The sequence below is a fragment of the Anabrus simplex genome, chromosome 1 (assembly GCF_040414725.1).
Source record: "Anabrus simplex isolate iqAnaSimp1 chromosome 1, ASM4041472v1, whole genome shotgun sequence".
NCBI classification, from domain to species: domain Eukaryota; kingdom Metazoa; phylum Arthropoda; class Insecta; order Orthoptera; family Tettigoniidae; genus Anabrus; species Anabrus simplex.
The window spans coordinates 610,575,949-610,594,021 of record NC_090265.1 but is presented as its reverse complement, the minus strand read 5'-3'; the positions used below and the strand labels follow the sequence as shown (position 1 = coordinate 610,594,021).

At 39.7% G+C, this 18,073-nt stretch overlaps 1 protein-coding gene across 1 annotated transcript in view; it reads left to right on the top strand.

Moving 5' to 3' along the window:
• Nucleotides 1-13,272, top strand: part of LOC136857203 (glucose dehydrogenase [FAD, quinone]) — a 67,699-nt gene extending 54,427 nt beyond the window's left edge. The window contains exons 3-4 of the mRNA XM_067135666.2: nt 7,175-7,503; nt 11,398-13,272. Coding sequence (XP_066991767.2) covers nt 7,175-7,503; nt 11,398-12,679 — 1,611 coding nt within the window. The 3' untranslated portion in view covers nt 12,680-13,272. The remainder of the gene's footprint in view (nt 1-7,174; nt 7,504-11,397) is intronic.
• The last annotated feature ends 4,801 nt before the right edge of the window (nt 13,273-18,073 follow it).

The window sequence follows — 18,073 nt, the reverse complement described above, 5'->3', positions numbered from 1 at the left end:
CTCACCTAACGTCACGCTCACTAATGTGTTTTGTCCACTGCCTGCTCGATACGCACCCGATGACTGCTTATAAGCAGTCATTTTAGATGCAGTTCGAGCAGGCAGTGGTTTCGTCACAGTCGGCAAAAACCGCTCTGTGTATCAATCACAGGCGGCGGCCGACGCGGCTGCCGACTCGGCAAAAACCGCTCCGTGTGTCATCAGCCTAATCTACCTACTCGTGGCACACGGTGGCTCGTGGAAATCCCACTGTCTGAGTGACTTAGGAGATGGAATAGTCCACAAGTCCGGCATCGAAAACCTGGCTGAAATCAAATCCACTGAGATTTCATATCTTACAGATTCTGTGCTCATCTGTTACCCTCACGGCCAGTATGATGCATGACAATATCGTGGTCATGTGCTGCGCCTACTGTTCCATTCGTTTAGCTGACTGCCGTGTCATTTCACCAAAACGGCAGCTATCTCTAACTCAGTTGCCATTTCAAATGAAGACTGGCAGTAGGGTATAGAGTGCAGTACGAGCTTCACCTGGTGTTTGCGTTTCATGTGCCATGTGTATTTCCAAGTTCGACCGAGCCAGAATTGTGGTATTGATTCAGCAACAGTGTCATGCATAGTAGAGGTTGCCAAAAAATGCAATATCGAAAGCGTGGAAAACGTACCATGAGAACAATGGTGTGACTGACAGACCAACGGAAAGTCGACCGAGGGTGACAATGCCACGTCAAGATTGGTATATCCGCGAAACAGCTTAGAGGGGACCAACTTCGATTGCTCAACAATTACGAGACGACTTTTTGAGAGTAATGGGGTCCGTTTATCTACACAAACTGTACGCAATTGGATGCATTGTACACAGTTAAGGTAATTTCGAACGATTCGGCGTATTCCATTAGAGAATCGCCATCGTGTTGAGGGGAGAAGTGGGCCAGCCAGCATACTAATTGGGGGGTTGGTCATGTTTGCAGACAAACCGCGGATATCACTTAGGCCAGGGGCACGACGACAAAGAGCGTGGAGGCATAAAGGACGCGGTGGAGAGTACCAGCACGTTCAAGAGGTTCATTCATTCAATATCAATCAATCAATATCAATACTGATCTGCATTTAGGGCAGTCGCCCAGGTGGCAGATTCCCTATCTGTTGCTTTCCTAGCCTTTTCCGAAATGATTTCAAAGAAATTGGAAATTTATTGAACATCTCCCTTGGTAAGTTATTCCAATCCCTAACTCCCCTTCCTATAAATGAATATTTGCCCCAGTTTGTCCTCTTGAATTCCAACTTTATCTTCATATCGTGATCTTTTCTACTTTTATAAACGCCATTCAAACCTATTCGTCTACTAATGTCATTCCACGCCATCTCCCCGCTGACAGCTCGGAACATACCACTTAGTCGAGCAGCTCTTCTTCTTTCTCTCAATTCTTCCCAACCCAAACATTGCAACATTTTTGTAACGCTACTCTTTTGTCGGAAATCACCCAGAACAAATCGAGCTGCTTTTTTTGGGGGATTTTTTCCAGTTCTTGAATCAGGTAATCCTGGTGAGGGTCCCATACACTGGAACCATACTCTAGTTGGGGTCTTACCAGAGACTTATATGCACTCTCCTTTACATCCTTACTACAACCCCTAAACACCCTCATAACCATGTGTAGAGATCGGTACCCTTTATTTACAATCCCATTTATGTGCTTACCCCAGTGAAGATCTTTCCTTATATTAACACCTAGATACTTACAATGATCCCCAAATGGAACTTTCACCCCATCAACGCAGTAATTAAAACTGAGAGGACTTTTCCTATTTGTGAAACTCACAACCTGACTTTTAGCCCCGTTTATCAACATACCATTGCCTGCTGTCCATCTCACAACATTTTCTAGGTCACGTTGCAATTGCTCACAATCTTGTAACTTATTTATCACTCTATAGAGAATAACATCATCCGCAAAAAGCCTTACCTCCGATTCCACTCCTTTACTCATATCATTTATATATATAAGAAAACATAAAGGTCCGATAACACTGCCCTGAGGAACTCCCCTCTCAACTATTACAGGGTCAGACAAAGCTTCACCTACTCTAACTCTCTGAGATCTATTTTCTAGAAATATAGCAACCCATTCAGTCACTCTTTTGTCTAGTCCAATTGCACTCATTTTTGCCAGTAGTCTCCCATGATCCACCCCATCAAATGCTTTAGACATGTCAATCGCGATACAGTCCACTTGACCTCCTGAATCCAGGATATCTGCTATATCTTGCTGGAATCCTACAAGTTGAGCTTCACTGGAATAACCTTTCCTAAAACCGAATTGCCTTCTATCGAACCAGTTATTAATTTCACAAACATGTCTAATATAATCAGAAAGAATGCCTTCCCAAAGCTTACATACAATGCATGTCAAACTTACTGGCCTGTAATTTTCAGCTTTATGTCTATCACCCTTTCCTTTATACACAGGGGCTACTATAGCAACTCTCCATTCATCTGGTATAGCTCCTTCGACCAAACAATAATCAAATAAGTACTTCAGATATGGTACTACATTCCAACCCATTGTCTTTAGTATATCCCCAGAAATCTGATCAATTCCAGCCGCTTTTCTAGTTTTCAACTTTTGTATCTTATTGTAAATGTCATTGTTATCATATGTAAATTTTATTACTTCTTTGGCCTTAGTCTCTTCCTCTATCTCGACATTATCCTTGTAACCAACAATCTTTACATACTGCTGACTGAATACTTCTGCCTTTTGAAGATCCTCACATACACACTCCCCTTGTTCATTAATTATTCCTGGAATGTCCTTCTTGGAACCTGTTTCTGTCTTAAAATACCTATACATACCCTTCCATTTTTCACTAAAATTTGTATGACTGCCAATTATGCTTGCCATCATGTTATCCTTAGCTGCCTTCTTTGCTATATTCAATTTTCTAGTAAGTTCCTTCAATTTATCCTTACTTCCACAGCCATTGCTAACTCTATTTCTTTCCAGTCTGCACCTCCTTCTTAGTCTTTTTATTTCTCTATTATAATAAGGTGCGTCTTTACCATTCCTTACCACCCTTAAAGGTACAAACCTGTTTTCGCATTCCTCAACAATTTCTTTAAACCCATCCCAGAGTCTGTTTACATTTTTATTTACCGTTTTCCACCGATCATAGTTACTTTTTAGAAACTGCCTCATACCTGCTTTATCAGCCATATGGTACTGCCTAACAGTCCTACTTTTAAGACCTTTCTATCGCATTTATTTTTAACTACCACAAAAACAGCTTCATGATCACTAATACCATCTATTACTTCAGTTTCCCTATAGAGCTCATCTGGTTTTATCAGCACCACATCCAGGATATTTTTCCCTTTGGTTGGTTCCATCACTTTCTGAATCAGCTGTCCTTCCCATATTAACTTATTTGCCATTTGTTGGTCATGCTTCCTGTCGTTCGCATTTCCTTCCCAATTTACATCTGGCAAATTCAGATCTCCCGCTACAATCACATTTCTTTCCATGTCGTTTCCCACATAGCTGACTATCCTATCAAATAATTCCGAATCCGCATCAGTGCTACCCTTTCCCGATCTGTACACTCCAAATATATCAAGTTGCCTATTATCTTTAGAAATGAGCCTTACACCTAGAATTTCATGTATCTCATCTTTAACTTTTTCGTAGCTTACAAATTCTTCTTTCACCAGAATGAAAACTCCCCCTCCCACCTTTCCTATCCTGTCTCTACGATACACACTCCAGTGCCGTGAGAAAATTTTTGCATCCATTATATCATTTCTCAGCCATGATTCAACTCCTATTACAATATCTGGTAAATATATATCTATTAAATTACTTAATTCTATTCCTTTCTTTACAATACTTCTACAGTTCAGCACTAACAATTTTATGTCATCCCTACTTGATTTCCAGTTCCCTGTTCCCTTATCACCGCTCCCTAGGCCATCCCGTTTCACTGAATGTACCTCCCTATTACCCTTCCAAACAAATTTCCTAACTTATACGTACCACTGCGGTTTAAATGAAGGCCATCCGAGCGCAGATCCCTATCTCCTACCCACCCATTAGGATCTAGAAATTTCACTCCCATTTTCCCACATACCCACTCCATAGTCTCATTTAAATCCCCAATCACCCTCCAGTCAGTATCCCTCCTACACAGTATTTCACTAATAACAATCTCCGCTTTCTTAAACTTCACCCGTGCTGCATTTACCAGATCCCACACATCTCCAACTATGTTGGTACTTATATCAGCTTGCCTTACGTTGTTGGTACCAACGTGAAACACTACCACCTTCTCCTTCCCCTCCTCCCTCTCTTTTACTTTCCTCAACATCTGCCTCAACCTAATTCCTGGATAACATTCTACCCTGGTTCCCTTTCCTCCACACACTTTCCCCACGTGTCTAACGATGGAATCCCTCATGACCAGAGCCTCAACCCTACCCACCTCATTTGATCCCCTCCCCTCCTGGTCAGCCCTATCTTTCCTGATAGCTGCAGAAGCTACTTCCTCCTCCCTTTTCTCCTTCCCATGACCCTGTTCCACCTGTCTTTTCCTATCCTCTACTCTACATTTCCCTTTCCTACCTTTTCCCTTCCTCCTACTTCATTTGGAGGTGGTGGTGTAACGTTTTGGGCTGGGATTATGCAAGGTATCGTTCACCTTAATTCGAGGGACGTTAACTTCCTAGTGGTATACCGATGTAGTTCTTCGACAATTTGTACAACCCTTTAGGGATTAATATAGTTCTGAATTCATTTTCGTCGACGACGAAACTTGCCATCATCGAGGTGTATCAGTGAGAAATTTCATGAGTGTGGAAGGTATCAACCATATAAAGTGGCTGTCTAACTCACCGGATATAAACTGCATTGAGCATGAATGGGACAGGCTTTAAACGGCTGTTCGTAATCGTCCAAAGCCTCGACAGACACTCTCATTCTTCATTAGAGTAGCCCAATTGGAATGGAACATTCTTCCTCAAAATAATGTCAATGTACTGATCGCAAGCATACCACAACATGTAAGAGACCTGAACAATGACATAGGAGGCCATACACGGTAGGTAATAAAGCAGAGTGAAGAAGGCGAAACTTCCATTAAAAACATCACACATAGCAACCTTTTCATTATTATTGTTTATTTGTGTTAGATATTGGAAAAAAGTCCGACTCGTTGGCTGAACGGTGAGCGTACTGGCCTTCGGTTCAGAGGGTCCCGGGTTCGATTTCCGGCCGGGTCGGGGATTTTAACCTTAATTGGTTAATTCCAATGGCACGGGGGCTGGGTGTATGTGTTGTCTTCATCATCATTTCATCCTCATCACAACGCGCAGGTCGCCTACAGGAGTCAAATAGAAAGACCTGCACCTGGCGAGCCGAACCCTTCCTGGGATATCCCCGCATTAAAAGCCATACGACATTTATTTTTATTGGAAGAAAAACATTCGAGTTTTTAAAAGTTTATATTTCCTTGCAGCTTATCTCTGCGATACAGTAAATAACGTTCTGTAACTTTATTATTCTATTGCATCCTCGATATTCCAAAGTTTCTTGTGTATATTACTTATGGAACCCTAGCTCGATAGTTCCTTTTAAAAATTTCGGCGATGGTTCAATCTTGGTGCCAGAGTTGTTGCCCTCTGTCCACCACAACACTGTTTGCCAGTAGATATTTGCTTGTTGTGCTTGTGATAGTTTAATGTCGCAAGTATAATAATAATAATAATAATAATAATAATAATAATAATAATAATAATAATAATCATCATCATCATAATAATAATAATTTCGTGTGGTTAGCCGAATGCAGCCCTTGTAAGGCAGACCCTCCGATGAGGGTGGGCGGGGCATCTGCCATGTGTAGGTAACTGCGTGTTCTTGTGGTGGAGGATAGTGTTATGTGAAGTGTGTGAGTTGTAGGGATGTTGAGGACAGCGCAAACACCCAGCCCCCGGGCCATCGGAATTAACCAATGAAGGTTAAAATTCCCCGACCCGGCCGGGAATCGAACCCGGGACCCTCTGAACCGAAGGCCAGTATGTTGACCATTCAGCCAACAAGTCGGACAACGTTGCAAGTGACACATCGAAGGGTGTCGGATATTGTACTTGTAACACTTATATTTTACTGCCATACTATCTCTTCGTGACATTTTTCTCCTCTTGGACGTCTCATCATTTCTGACCTGATTATAAATATCACAGTTTTCCTTTTTACAAACAACACAATTTATTATTCCGCTGCTATTTTCAGATGTTGTACTTGCAACACTTATATTTTACTTCCATACTATCTCTCTGTGATGATATTTTGCACTTCGATATGCCATAATGTGTGACTTCATAATAAATGTCCAGTTTTCGTTTTACAAACAACAAAATTAATGGTTTCGTTCTTATCCGCACTGATGTGCCCTATAAAGACTAATTTCAAGGCTGGACACTACGTAACATAAATTATTCATAGTTGAGTGAAATTATAACTACCTTTGTGGACAATCTGAATTCGATAGCTTGCTAAGCGACGACGCGACTAACGTATGTAAAACTAGGAAAAATGTCGAGTTTCACGTACCTTTGAAAAGAGAACCCAGAACAGCTTTCTTTCAGAACTTTGATTTTTGTACTAGAAACACTATCATCTAACTCGAGAATTATAACAAATGGGACTTTGTGAGAATGCTTGGAACGTCTTACTTTGGATAGTATTTTACAATTCTTTTTTTTTTTTTACAATTTTCTTTACATTGCACCAACACAGATAGGTCTTATGGCGGCGATGGGACAGGAGTGGCCTAGAAACGGAAAGGAAGCGGCCATGGCCTTAAATTAAGGTACAGCCCCAGCATTTGCCTGGTGGAAAATGGGAAACCACGGAAAACCATCTTCAGGGCTGCCGACAGTGAGGCTCGAACCCACTATCTCCCGGATGCAAGCTCACAGCTTACTGTCAATTTGTAATGTCAATGTGTAAAAACAAACAGAAAGACTTGTATGGTATGTATTGTCATAATGGCAACCCATACAAGCGATTGAATGAATAAATAAAGGATAAATTGATAAATGCGTTCCATTGAGTCATTAAAGTGTACTTCCTCCCTTACGTGTTTTAAGTTTTAATTGGTACTATGTTTTTTTCAGGTGCTGGGTGGCAGCAGTACAATCAATGGAATGGTGTATATGCGTGGCAATCCACGGGACTACGACCTCTGGGCGGAGGCAGGCAATGAAGGGTGGAGTTACCTGGATGTCCTTCCTTACTTCAAGAAATCAGAAGATAATCTTCAAGTGGACGAACTGGGACATGATTTTCATGGTGTAGGAGGACCTCTCACGGTTTCGAGGTTTCCACATCAGCCTGACCTGGTCGAAGGTATCTTACAAGCCGGAGAAGAACTTGGCTATCCAAGAAACCCTGATCTGAATGGTGCAGTCCTCACCGGCATCTCCTTAGCACAGACAACGTCCAAGTAAGTATAAATTCTCCACTGTCCATGCGAAGTACATTTTTGTGATGGATTGTTGGATCCAAAAGTTCATGATTAGGCAAATATGCTCTTAAAAATAACTAAATATTTAAATATGTACTTCTAACGAATGATTGTTGCCACTAGTTCTTTCATTATAAAATATTATTGCACTACTTCAATTTTTACTTCCTTATTGGTTCTTTTAACTTAATTCCTACAGTCTCTATCATAAATTCACGATCAGTCATTAAACTGTGGCCAGTACCGATTATAAGTTTAATTAATATTGCTGTCTTATATATTGGTGTCAGTTACCACATCCCTGCTTCTGCAAACCAATAGTAATAGTTATCGGAATTAAGAATACGCCGCCAGTCCCTTGGGCACAAAGTAAAATATAGGGAAAAAAATGCATAGGCCTGCCTCTTATTCATCACTTATCTCAATATGTTTGTATCTAGCAATGTCGATGTGCTGTTGGACATTTAACTTCGCACACTTTGCAGAAGATGATATATACAGATATATTGGTAGATAATCATTCCTCCCCGAACTCTTTAACGCAGTTCCTTCACTACACTGCAGAAGAGGGCAAGGAGTTCACATGGTGGTCGAATAGGAAAGATAAACGCGAGGAGACTAAAATAAGTCAGTGGACGTAATGCGAACTCATTTAAGAGCCCTGTGGTCGCCACCTCCCGCTCCAAAGTTAAGAACACTACCTCCATATTAGACCACTGGGCCAGCATATCCTTTCATAGTTGTTATTCTGACAGAGAGGTGAAGAAAAATCTAAGGAAAAACAATTATTAATATACAGAAACAACTAGTAAAATATAAAGATGACTTTAGAGGATATTGAATTGGGCGGGGGCGTTTAGAGTTTGAATGTAGCTATTGAAAATGTGTTTAATAATAATAATAATAATAATAATAATAATAATAATAATAATAAAATATGCATGGTGAAAAGATGAATAGTAATAGATGGCAGAAAATGGAAACTGTTTGTATACTAATGTAAAAGATATCTGAAGTGATATGGGCACTAAAATCGTACATAAATGAGGCATCATAAGAACTGAGGATAGAATTCTGTAAGAACAGGAAGGAGTACAAAGATTTATTGAGTGAAAATAGGAAGAATTGGCAGGTCAAAAGGGTACAGATGTTAAATAGATAATGCAAGGAAACCGAAACCGAGGAATACGGAAGAGAATAAAATAATAAAATGTATGAAGTGACCAAGCGAAAACAAGCAACGATGATGTATGAAGTATTTCAAAGGATTGCTAAAGGGACGGGATGAATGGAAAACTTAGTAAAAAATGAGACTGGTATACTGTACATACACATAAAGAGAACATCCTACCCTTAGTAGTTATGAATCGAGTCAGGAAAAATATGAAATTTCATATTCCATACCTTGGTTGCTAGCGCTATGGGAACAACGATTTTTTTACTATTTTCAGCGTGTAGAATTCATTTTGCGTGAATTTTTCATATTTCATGATTTGTAAAAATGTTCACTTTGATAATTTCGTCTTCATATTAATGCATGTTCTGTGAGGTTTACAATATTTTGCTTTTAAATATTCCCCATCCCCGCCGCCAATATTTCCATTAGCATTTCACCGGGCTTTCCAGATATGACATATTTTCCAGGAAACGTGTCTGAAGAAACCAAGTCACTCTTTTCAGGAGTAGCCAGAAAAATATTGAAAGGCTACTTGTAACGTCTCGTAACGTGTGTTAAGTCCAGCCAGAGTGATTTATTGTGTTTTCTCAGTTTCATTACACCGACGGACCATATCATTACTGTGATTTATTGCATTATTTGGTATCGTATTATTAAATATAGATACAATTTAATGTATAGAGAGGCCTATGTGTAAATAATAATGTGGACCTACTCTGAACGGTTTAGGGAAAATATGTTTAGCTTTAAAATATGTAGGACCGAGCTCGATAGCTGCAGTCGCTTAAGTGCGGCCAGTATCCAGTAATCGGGAGATAGTGGGTTCGAACCCCACTGTCGGCAGCCCTGAAGATGGTTTTCCGTGGTTTCCCATTTTCACACCAGGCCGCTTCCTTCCAATTCCTAGGCCTTTCCTATCCTATCGTCGCCATAAGACCTATCTGTGTCGGTGCGACATAAAGCAAATAGCAATATATATATATATAGGCCTATTTTATATTTTGAATTTGACCTATTTTCATATTTTGGATAGATCTTCATATTCCGTCTAGTTATGAGACCTGGTTTCGTCGAGTAAGTGATATCGTTAATTCCCGCCTTCTTTTACACCTCAGACTAAAGAAAGGTAACTTTTCATACTTGTAAATATCGAGAATTGAACCGGGGATTTTATGTTACAGTAGTTTTTATATCATTTTCTTTGCTCATGTCGCTTAATTTCGAAGATATCATGAACATTGCAGTATGGATAAGCACTTGGCTATAGAAGTAGAGAAGAAGATAACGGAATATCTGCTTAATGTGTTGTTTGTTCTTTTCAATTGATGGATAACGTAAAATCTGAGTTTAGAGACGTCACCGCTAATTCATCGTCGTATGTCAAGGTGACTAATTTATTTAATCTAAACATCTATTGTTCAGCGCTGACATCACTGCTATTTTCTTCCGTGAGGCTTACAGTACATGTTTATGAGCTAAGTAAACGTGGCATTTCCTTGCAGATTCGAGCTTCGGCTGTCTAGCAACTTATTTATTACCTTCTTCCTCTTCTTCTGATATTTGTTATATAATGTTTTATATAAATATCACTTTATTATAGCTGCCTCTGTGGATCAGTGGTAGAGTGTCGGCCTCCGGATCCCAAGATAGCCGGGTTCAAACCCGGCAGATGTAGACGGATTTTTGAAGGGCGGAAAAAAGTCCATTCGACACCCCATGTCGTACGATGTCGGCTTGTAAAAGATCTCTGGTGACACATTTGGTGTTTACCGGACAACATTCATTAAATCTCAACCATAGACGCCCAAGAGAGTTCCGGTTTACTCGGTCTGCCATCTAGTGGGCCTAGAGTAAAACGAAACGTCGAAATTGACAAGCAGACAGCCAGATGGCGTCAAATTGAAATGTCTGCACACGGTAGCTGAGGCCATGCTATTATTATTATTATTATTATTATTATTATTATTATTATTATTATTATTATTATTACTGTTTATGGCAAAGAGGAGAGGCATAATCTCTCGAGCAATCAGAACAAGTTCTTCCTCAATGATGTGACACACTCTACTGCATTTGCGAACAATTTTCAATCTCGGCAGTCAAAGCGACCATAAGAATTTCTAACCGAATGGTGTGTGGTGCTGACGTGTATTCCATTAGTGCTTTAATGTTTTACAAATTTTAAAAATAAAATGCAAAATCAATCAATCAATCACCCGTACAATTATATCTACACCCACAGACAACACCCTCACATAGTTGCACATGTAGCTCACCCCCATGGGGTGTATCGGGAAAAGAAACTAAAGAACTGGTAAGTCGAATATGTCCTCGGACAATCCAGGCACTTAAAGAAAATGCCACACGTTAAACATTATTAATACTTATACCTCAGTCACTTTCATATATTCAAAGCCAAGGATAAGGGTAAGACAGAAAAATGAAAGCAACAAAACTTATTCTAGACCACACAATAAGATACAGTGCACTGTGCACACTGCATCCCTCACCTTATCTAAGCAAACAATAGCATTTAAGAACATGAAAACAGGATGTAGATTTATATTTAACGGATCTAGAGATAAGTGCGGTGGATTCGACTCATCCTATACAGTAAAGAAAATTGGTTCACTGAAAGGAAAGAAAGTTACTGTAAAATTTTCTCCTTCTGATTTTAAACTTTTTTGTCCTTACAGGGACGGTAGCCGTATGAGCAGTTCAAGAGCATTCCTCCGCCCTGCCAGAGATAGAAGGAATCTGCATATTCTGATAAATACGACTGCTACCAGAGTCCTGACTGACAGCAATACAAAAACAGCCATCGGAGTGGAATTCGTGAGAAATGGCCGCACAGAATTTGTCCGGGTTGGCAAGGAAGTAATTGTATCCGGAGGTGCTATTAACTCACCACAACTGCTGATGTTATCCGGTATCGGACCAAAAGAAGAGCTGGAAAGGGTAGGTATACCCGTTGTGCACGACTTGCCGGGTGTAGGACGTAACCTCAACAATCATGTTGCATACCCTGTGACGTTCATTCAGAAAAATACGTCTGACACTTTCGACTTGGACTGGACTTCAGTAGTCGATTATATGCTATACAGGCGTGGGCCGATGGCAAGCACTGGATTGTCTCAGGTTACTGCAAAATTCAACTCTAAGTATGCTGATCCTTCAGGAAACCACCCTGACTTGCAGATGTTCTTTGCTGGATCTTTGGCTAACTGCGCCAAGACTGGAGCCGTCGGTGAACTGCAAGATCCATCTTCACAGAGTCAAGAACGCCGAGTATATTTCTCGCCAGTAGTTCTACACCCAAGGAGTCGTGGATACATAACTCTGAAGTCTTCAGATCCTCTAGAACCTCCACTGATCTATGCAAATTATTTTTCGGATCCTAGAGATATGGATGTAATTGTGGATGGATTTAACTTAGCTGTGAAACTAGGTGAGACGAATGTACTGAAGAACCAGTATGGTTTTGAACTTGATAGAACTCCTGTCCCTGAATGCCAAAATATCCCATTCGCTTCCGACGAATACTGGAGGTGTGCAGTAACACACCTCTCTGGACCAGAGGTAAACCATCAGGCTGGTAGCTGTCGTATGGGACCTATAGGTGATCCAGAAGCCGTTGTTGACCCTCAACTTCGTGTGCAGGGAATGAAGTATCTTCGAGTAGTAGATGCTTCTGTCATTCCTGCTAACATATCTGGTAACACAAATGCGCCAGTGATCATGATTGCTGAGAAAGCTGCTGATATGATAAAGAGTCACTGGCAAGGACAGCCTGATTTAGTAAATCGCTTTGGTGAGGACGTTGGTGTTTCCGCATTTGGTACACAGGGAGACAGTAGTTATCCTCTGCCTGCAATTGGAAACCCATACCTAGTCCAATACTCCACAGATCACATCAATACTGCATTCAAAGGTTACCCGCCTCGACAAACAAAGAATCTTCCCTTCTACTGGATTTGAGACACTTCGCCACCTACACTATACTTGTTAATCCTCATCATTCAACTACGGTGTTCAGAATCAGTCTGTTCAAAGAGAACGGCGTAAAATGTTACCACCGAGGAAACAAGAAAAATATTTATCCCAAGTTTTGACGAGCGATCTTCAATATTCAGACACTAAATAGGCCTAATATATTAATTACTCGAGAGTTGTGTACAATACGGAAGTTGCCTATTTGCAATATAAGTCACCCGTACAATGTATAGAACCGAATTGTACTTTCTTTATGTCTTTGTGTAATATCGTGTTTGTCTAGTTAGCTTAACTGTCTACAGTACCTGTATTTTTATTAGGAAATAAAAAAGAAGTGTATTTTCTCGAAATAATTTGCAAGATCAATGTGATTATTATGCTCACTGATAAATGACCCTTTATTTATTTTTCAAATCCGTATGTTGTTATATGATTAGGCATTGCATTAAAAAGCAACTACAACAAGTGAACACATGTTTATTAAACAAAAAATTTGTCCATATAAATAAATTCCTCTGAACATTATTAAAAATGATATTTTGTTTGACTAAATAAACTTTCCATGTCATATAAAGTATGAGAGACCACTGACTTTGTTTCTGTCTGTTTGCCTTTACTTTTTTGGGGGGTGGGGGTTCCGGAATCACGCGAAATGGCATGGTCCACTTTTATAAAACTCAGCATATCGTCGTTGCGCCTGAAGAAAACCGCTATGTGATAATATTTTGGCTTAGAAATCTGACGAAAAAGGTTCTGTCATCTAACGATCAGTATTGCATGAACTATACCAATGAATTCTCGTTCTAAGTGATGCATGTGTTGTGGGACAGTACTTCTCTCCTCAACATTCTCACATAGCAGTACTTCGAGACCCAACGATGATATTAATTTTACAATTGTGTGAACTTAAATACTACCGTAAATTGCATTACAATATTCAAAGGAGGATGAGAGACTAAGGGAGAGGTTGAAATGGTTTCTTACCGAGTGAGTTGCTTACGCTGTTTATGTCACCATTCATTCGGGGAATAGCGGGCTTAAACCCCACTGCCGGCAGCCCTGAAGACGACTTTCCGTTATTTCACATTTTTCACACCAAGCAAATGCTGGGTCTATTCCTTACTTAAGGCCACGGTCACTTCTTTCCTGCCCCCCCCCTCAATAGCCATGTCCTATGCCATCATCACCATAAAACCTTTCTGTGTCGGTGTGACATAAAACAAATAGGAAAATAATGTTTCTTGCTGATATTTTTAAAATGGTTATCTTCGTTAAGAAACATTCCTGACAAACCTCACTTTAAATTTAATTTTGAACACCTTCTGTCATTACAACATGTTTCATAGAATCAAACCTGAATGAATTTTTCGCATGTGTTGTTCATATCAACTCCATGATGCGGCTGTCCAACATTACATTAATGTCACTCAGCGTTACTGAGATTTCTGCACAGTTCGTCTACAATACGGGCTGAGAATATTTCAGTGTTGTTCTGTGCAACAGGAAAAGGTCTGAAAGGCAGTCATCTTTCCATTCGATCACATACTATTTTTACTGTCCCCGCAAGTTTTTGCCAAGTCAGCGTCTGCTGATGAAAACTACTACTTGAAACTGCGATGGGAGGTAGACTGTACCGCAAACCGGTGCCCGCACAACCCTGTCCACAATCTCACATAAAAGAATAACATAAAAGTACAAAAAATACAGTAAGAAGGAAACTGAGATGAGAAAATATTAAACTATTAGCTACACGCAGTGTTTCTTGAGTTATGCTAAAACTATAGATAAAGCAATTGGTTAAAATTACTTTCGTCCCTTTTCATAACACGTGTGAAGAACCAATACATAACAACCTGCAAAGGTTCCTTCAAATTATAAAAAAGGTCCCGGTATGACTTTTCCTATTCTCTCGTGTACTTTGCCGTTCTGTCCATTGCCAGCCGAAGTACTTGGCTTCGATCGGGTTTAGTTAACAGCTTTTAATATTTCGGTATACGTTACTTCTCATTTTGTTGTATTTATTTATTTATTTATTTATTTATTTATTTATTTATTTATTTATTTATTTATTTATTTATTTATTTATTATTGGAGAGTTAAGACTCATGGGCCTCCCTTACACTTCACCACATTATAGTAAACAATTATAAAAACTTTAAACACACAAAAAGAAGAATATTACTTATCGTGTTTAACATAAGAACCGTTTTAAACTAATATACGAACACACCACTTGCCGAACTGTTAATTTACTAAGATTTGTTACATTTAATTAGCTTATGTACCCCTGCTGCACTGCAGAATTTTAGGTAAAATATTTTATACACTCTGCAAGATTTCATCAGATTCCATTACTCTTAGAGACACCATGGAGAGGTCACGATACGTCGTTTCTTTCTTAACGTCGCACCGACACAGTTAGTACTTATGGTGACGATGGGATAGGCAAGGGCTAGGAGTGCGAAGGAAGCTGCCGTGGCCTTAATTAAGGTATGTATGTTCAGTCCGTCAGCGATTCCGCTGGTGGGATCCTCAACAGCTCTGCCATCAGCTGTCGTAGATGGCCTAGGCATCACTGAAGAGGCGTACTAGGGAAATGAGGAGTGAGGTAGTTTCCCGTTGCTTTCCTCACCGAGCCAGAGTTGCTATTACATATCAGTCTGCCAAGCCCACTGAAATGCATACACCAACCGACTCTATGAGCAACATTTTCACACCATTCATAGCAGGGACTGGCTGCATAAGGATTGGCATTACTAGCATCGCTCATACCTCAGTCACTTTCATATTGTCAAAGCCAAGGATAAGACAGAGACAGATCTACGAAAGTAACAAAATTGCTCTAGCGTATACCAGAAGACATGGTGCACTGTAAACACTAGGTCCTGCCAGCAAAGGCGGTTAATTAAGGTACAACCCCAGTATTTACCTTGGTGTAAAAATCATTGGCATAACAGAAATCATTGACTTTTTTGCATGGGGTTAAAATTATATCAAATTTTGTAGAGAAAATTATTTTACTTCATTTTATGTGGTTTTATAGCACAGAGACATTAAGTGACTAACATTATCTAAGTGAGACTAAGAATGGTACCTTGTAAAATTCAAAGAAAAGTTCCCATATATTTTATTTTTATTAGTGACTTCACGCATTTCAGATAACAGTGTACAACAATTTACAACGTTTTGTCTGACTTCTGAATACAGTAATGGACTTCACTTGTCGTGGATGTGGGGAATGAGGATTTGAAAATAAAAATATTCCATTACATACCATTTTCACAAACCAGAGGTTTATTATTTATGAAAAGTACATAATTTTGAAGCCTTGGAAAGACATGTATTTTACTCAAGAAGACACTCAGAACGAAATTTTTGGTCATTTTCGTTTGTATTCATGTTCATCGATGTCTCTAAGGACCAAAAATATTCTGCCAACATACTGAAGTTCAACGTCCAACAAACCGCTCAATGTCAGAAACACAAACAGAGAAGGAATTCTCTAACAAATAACATTTTTTCATAACAAATAATACAATTTATATCCTGAAGAAATGGTATGTGATGGAGAAAAACTAAAATCATACGTGAATTTACCATACGAAAATTAGTCATAACCACATATTTTCACACATACTCGAATCTGAAGAGATTAGAGGGGATTAAAACGCCTACCTGAAAAGAATTTTCTGTGTCTCAAAATACACGAAAAACAGAATAACGTATATCCTGGTAGACACAACCTTCTTTATAAAAGACCTGATGAAAGCTCATAATCTGACACGAACACCACAAAGCACCAGATTCCTACAAGACAGGCGACAGAAAGCGAGGGACATCAATCCCGGACTCCTCACCACCCCAGCGATGACAAGCAACGAATGGGAAAAGGCCAACTACCAACTGCGCCATTTATATATGAGAGTGGCAGCCCACGGACTACATCACCGAATATGTTCAACCAAGGGATACCACAGCCCCACCGACAGATGCCAGTGCACCATATGTCGAGGACCATGCAACACGTATCATATCATTGAGTGCAAAGACAGGACATTGTCACACTATGCAAATGATGCTAATTTCGTTTAATTAATTAATTAATTAATACCTTGTACACAATGTGTTTAATAAAGTAGGTAAGGTAAGGGTTATTCTGCCCGAAGGCAGGTCCGAACCTCCGCAGAGGTGTTCCTGAGCCGGAGTTTACGTGCGGTAGGGTGGCCTGTTCCTTTCCCCTCCTCCATTCCCTTACCCCCCCACCCCCCCACCAACAGCGCGTGGCAACCCATCCAACTCCTGACTACGCCCAATGTTGCCTAACTTCGGAGATCTCACGGGATCCGGTGTTTCAACACGACTACGGCCGTTGGCCTTTAATAAAGTATATTGAATATTTTCATGTAGAGGGCAAAACATGTGTTTTACAGTGTAATTGGTTTTTAAAATTCTCATTTCTAAACCAAAGTGCATTTTTGAATTTGTAATTTAAATAAAAAATTCGCCTCACACTTGGGCGGTAATTTAATTCTTAATATAATTAAATATAGCCTAACAAACATGAAATGAATAAATTTACTAACTGAAATATCCGTAATTTGGGCATCAGTGTTCACCAACCTTGAATTTTGAGAAAGCATGATAATTCTCTCTCCCAGGGCGTGTATATAAATCTGCGTATGGTAATCTGCTATGGGCCTTACCTAACCCTCTTAAGACGATTAAACAGGTAGAAAATACATCTAGGTTCTCCAATTTTTCCACCGATTCCCACCGATTCTAATATAAATACCTATATTCTGACTTGTATCAGTGAATGAGTACTTCATCAGTACACAAAAATATGCAATGCACACTCAAAACGTTCACAGCTGCTGGAAAACTTCCTAAATACAGTACATTAAATAATTCTAGAACAAAATCAGTGGGAAACGACAGCGATGGATGGTATGTAATCAAATTGGAGGTCTACAATTCAATATACTGCACGTTATGATTCTTGGTTGGGTTGGGAAAGGTTTCGTGACAAAATGTGAAATGCATACCCATCACCACATCAGAAGCGTTTTCAAACTTTGACGCCCCATAGCGCTCAAACCATGTATTTATGTATTTATGGGTCCCCCTCTTGAAAAACGATCAATTTGTCGTGCCGCACAGCGTTCTAAGCATTGTCGCATTCATCCTGTATCTCCCTGTAGAGTAAGGAATTAATTTGTTTACATGTACGTAGGAAATCAAATTATTTTATTATGTAATCGACTTAGACATTTACAACTTCACGTCGTTTAACGGCAATAAAAATACTATATCTTGTTCTATACTAACCAAGACCAACCTCTGGAGTTCAGTCGTTACTCTCCAATCAGCATAGCTACG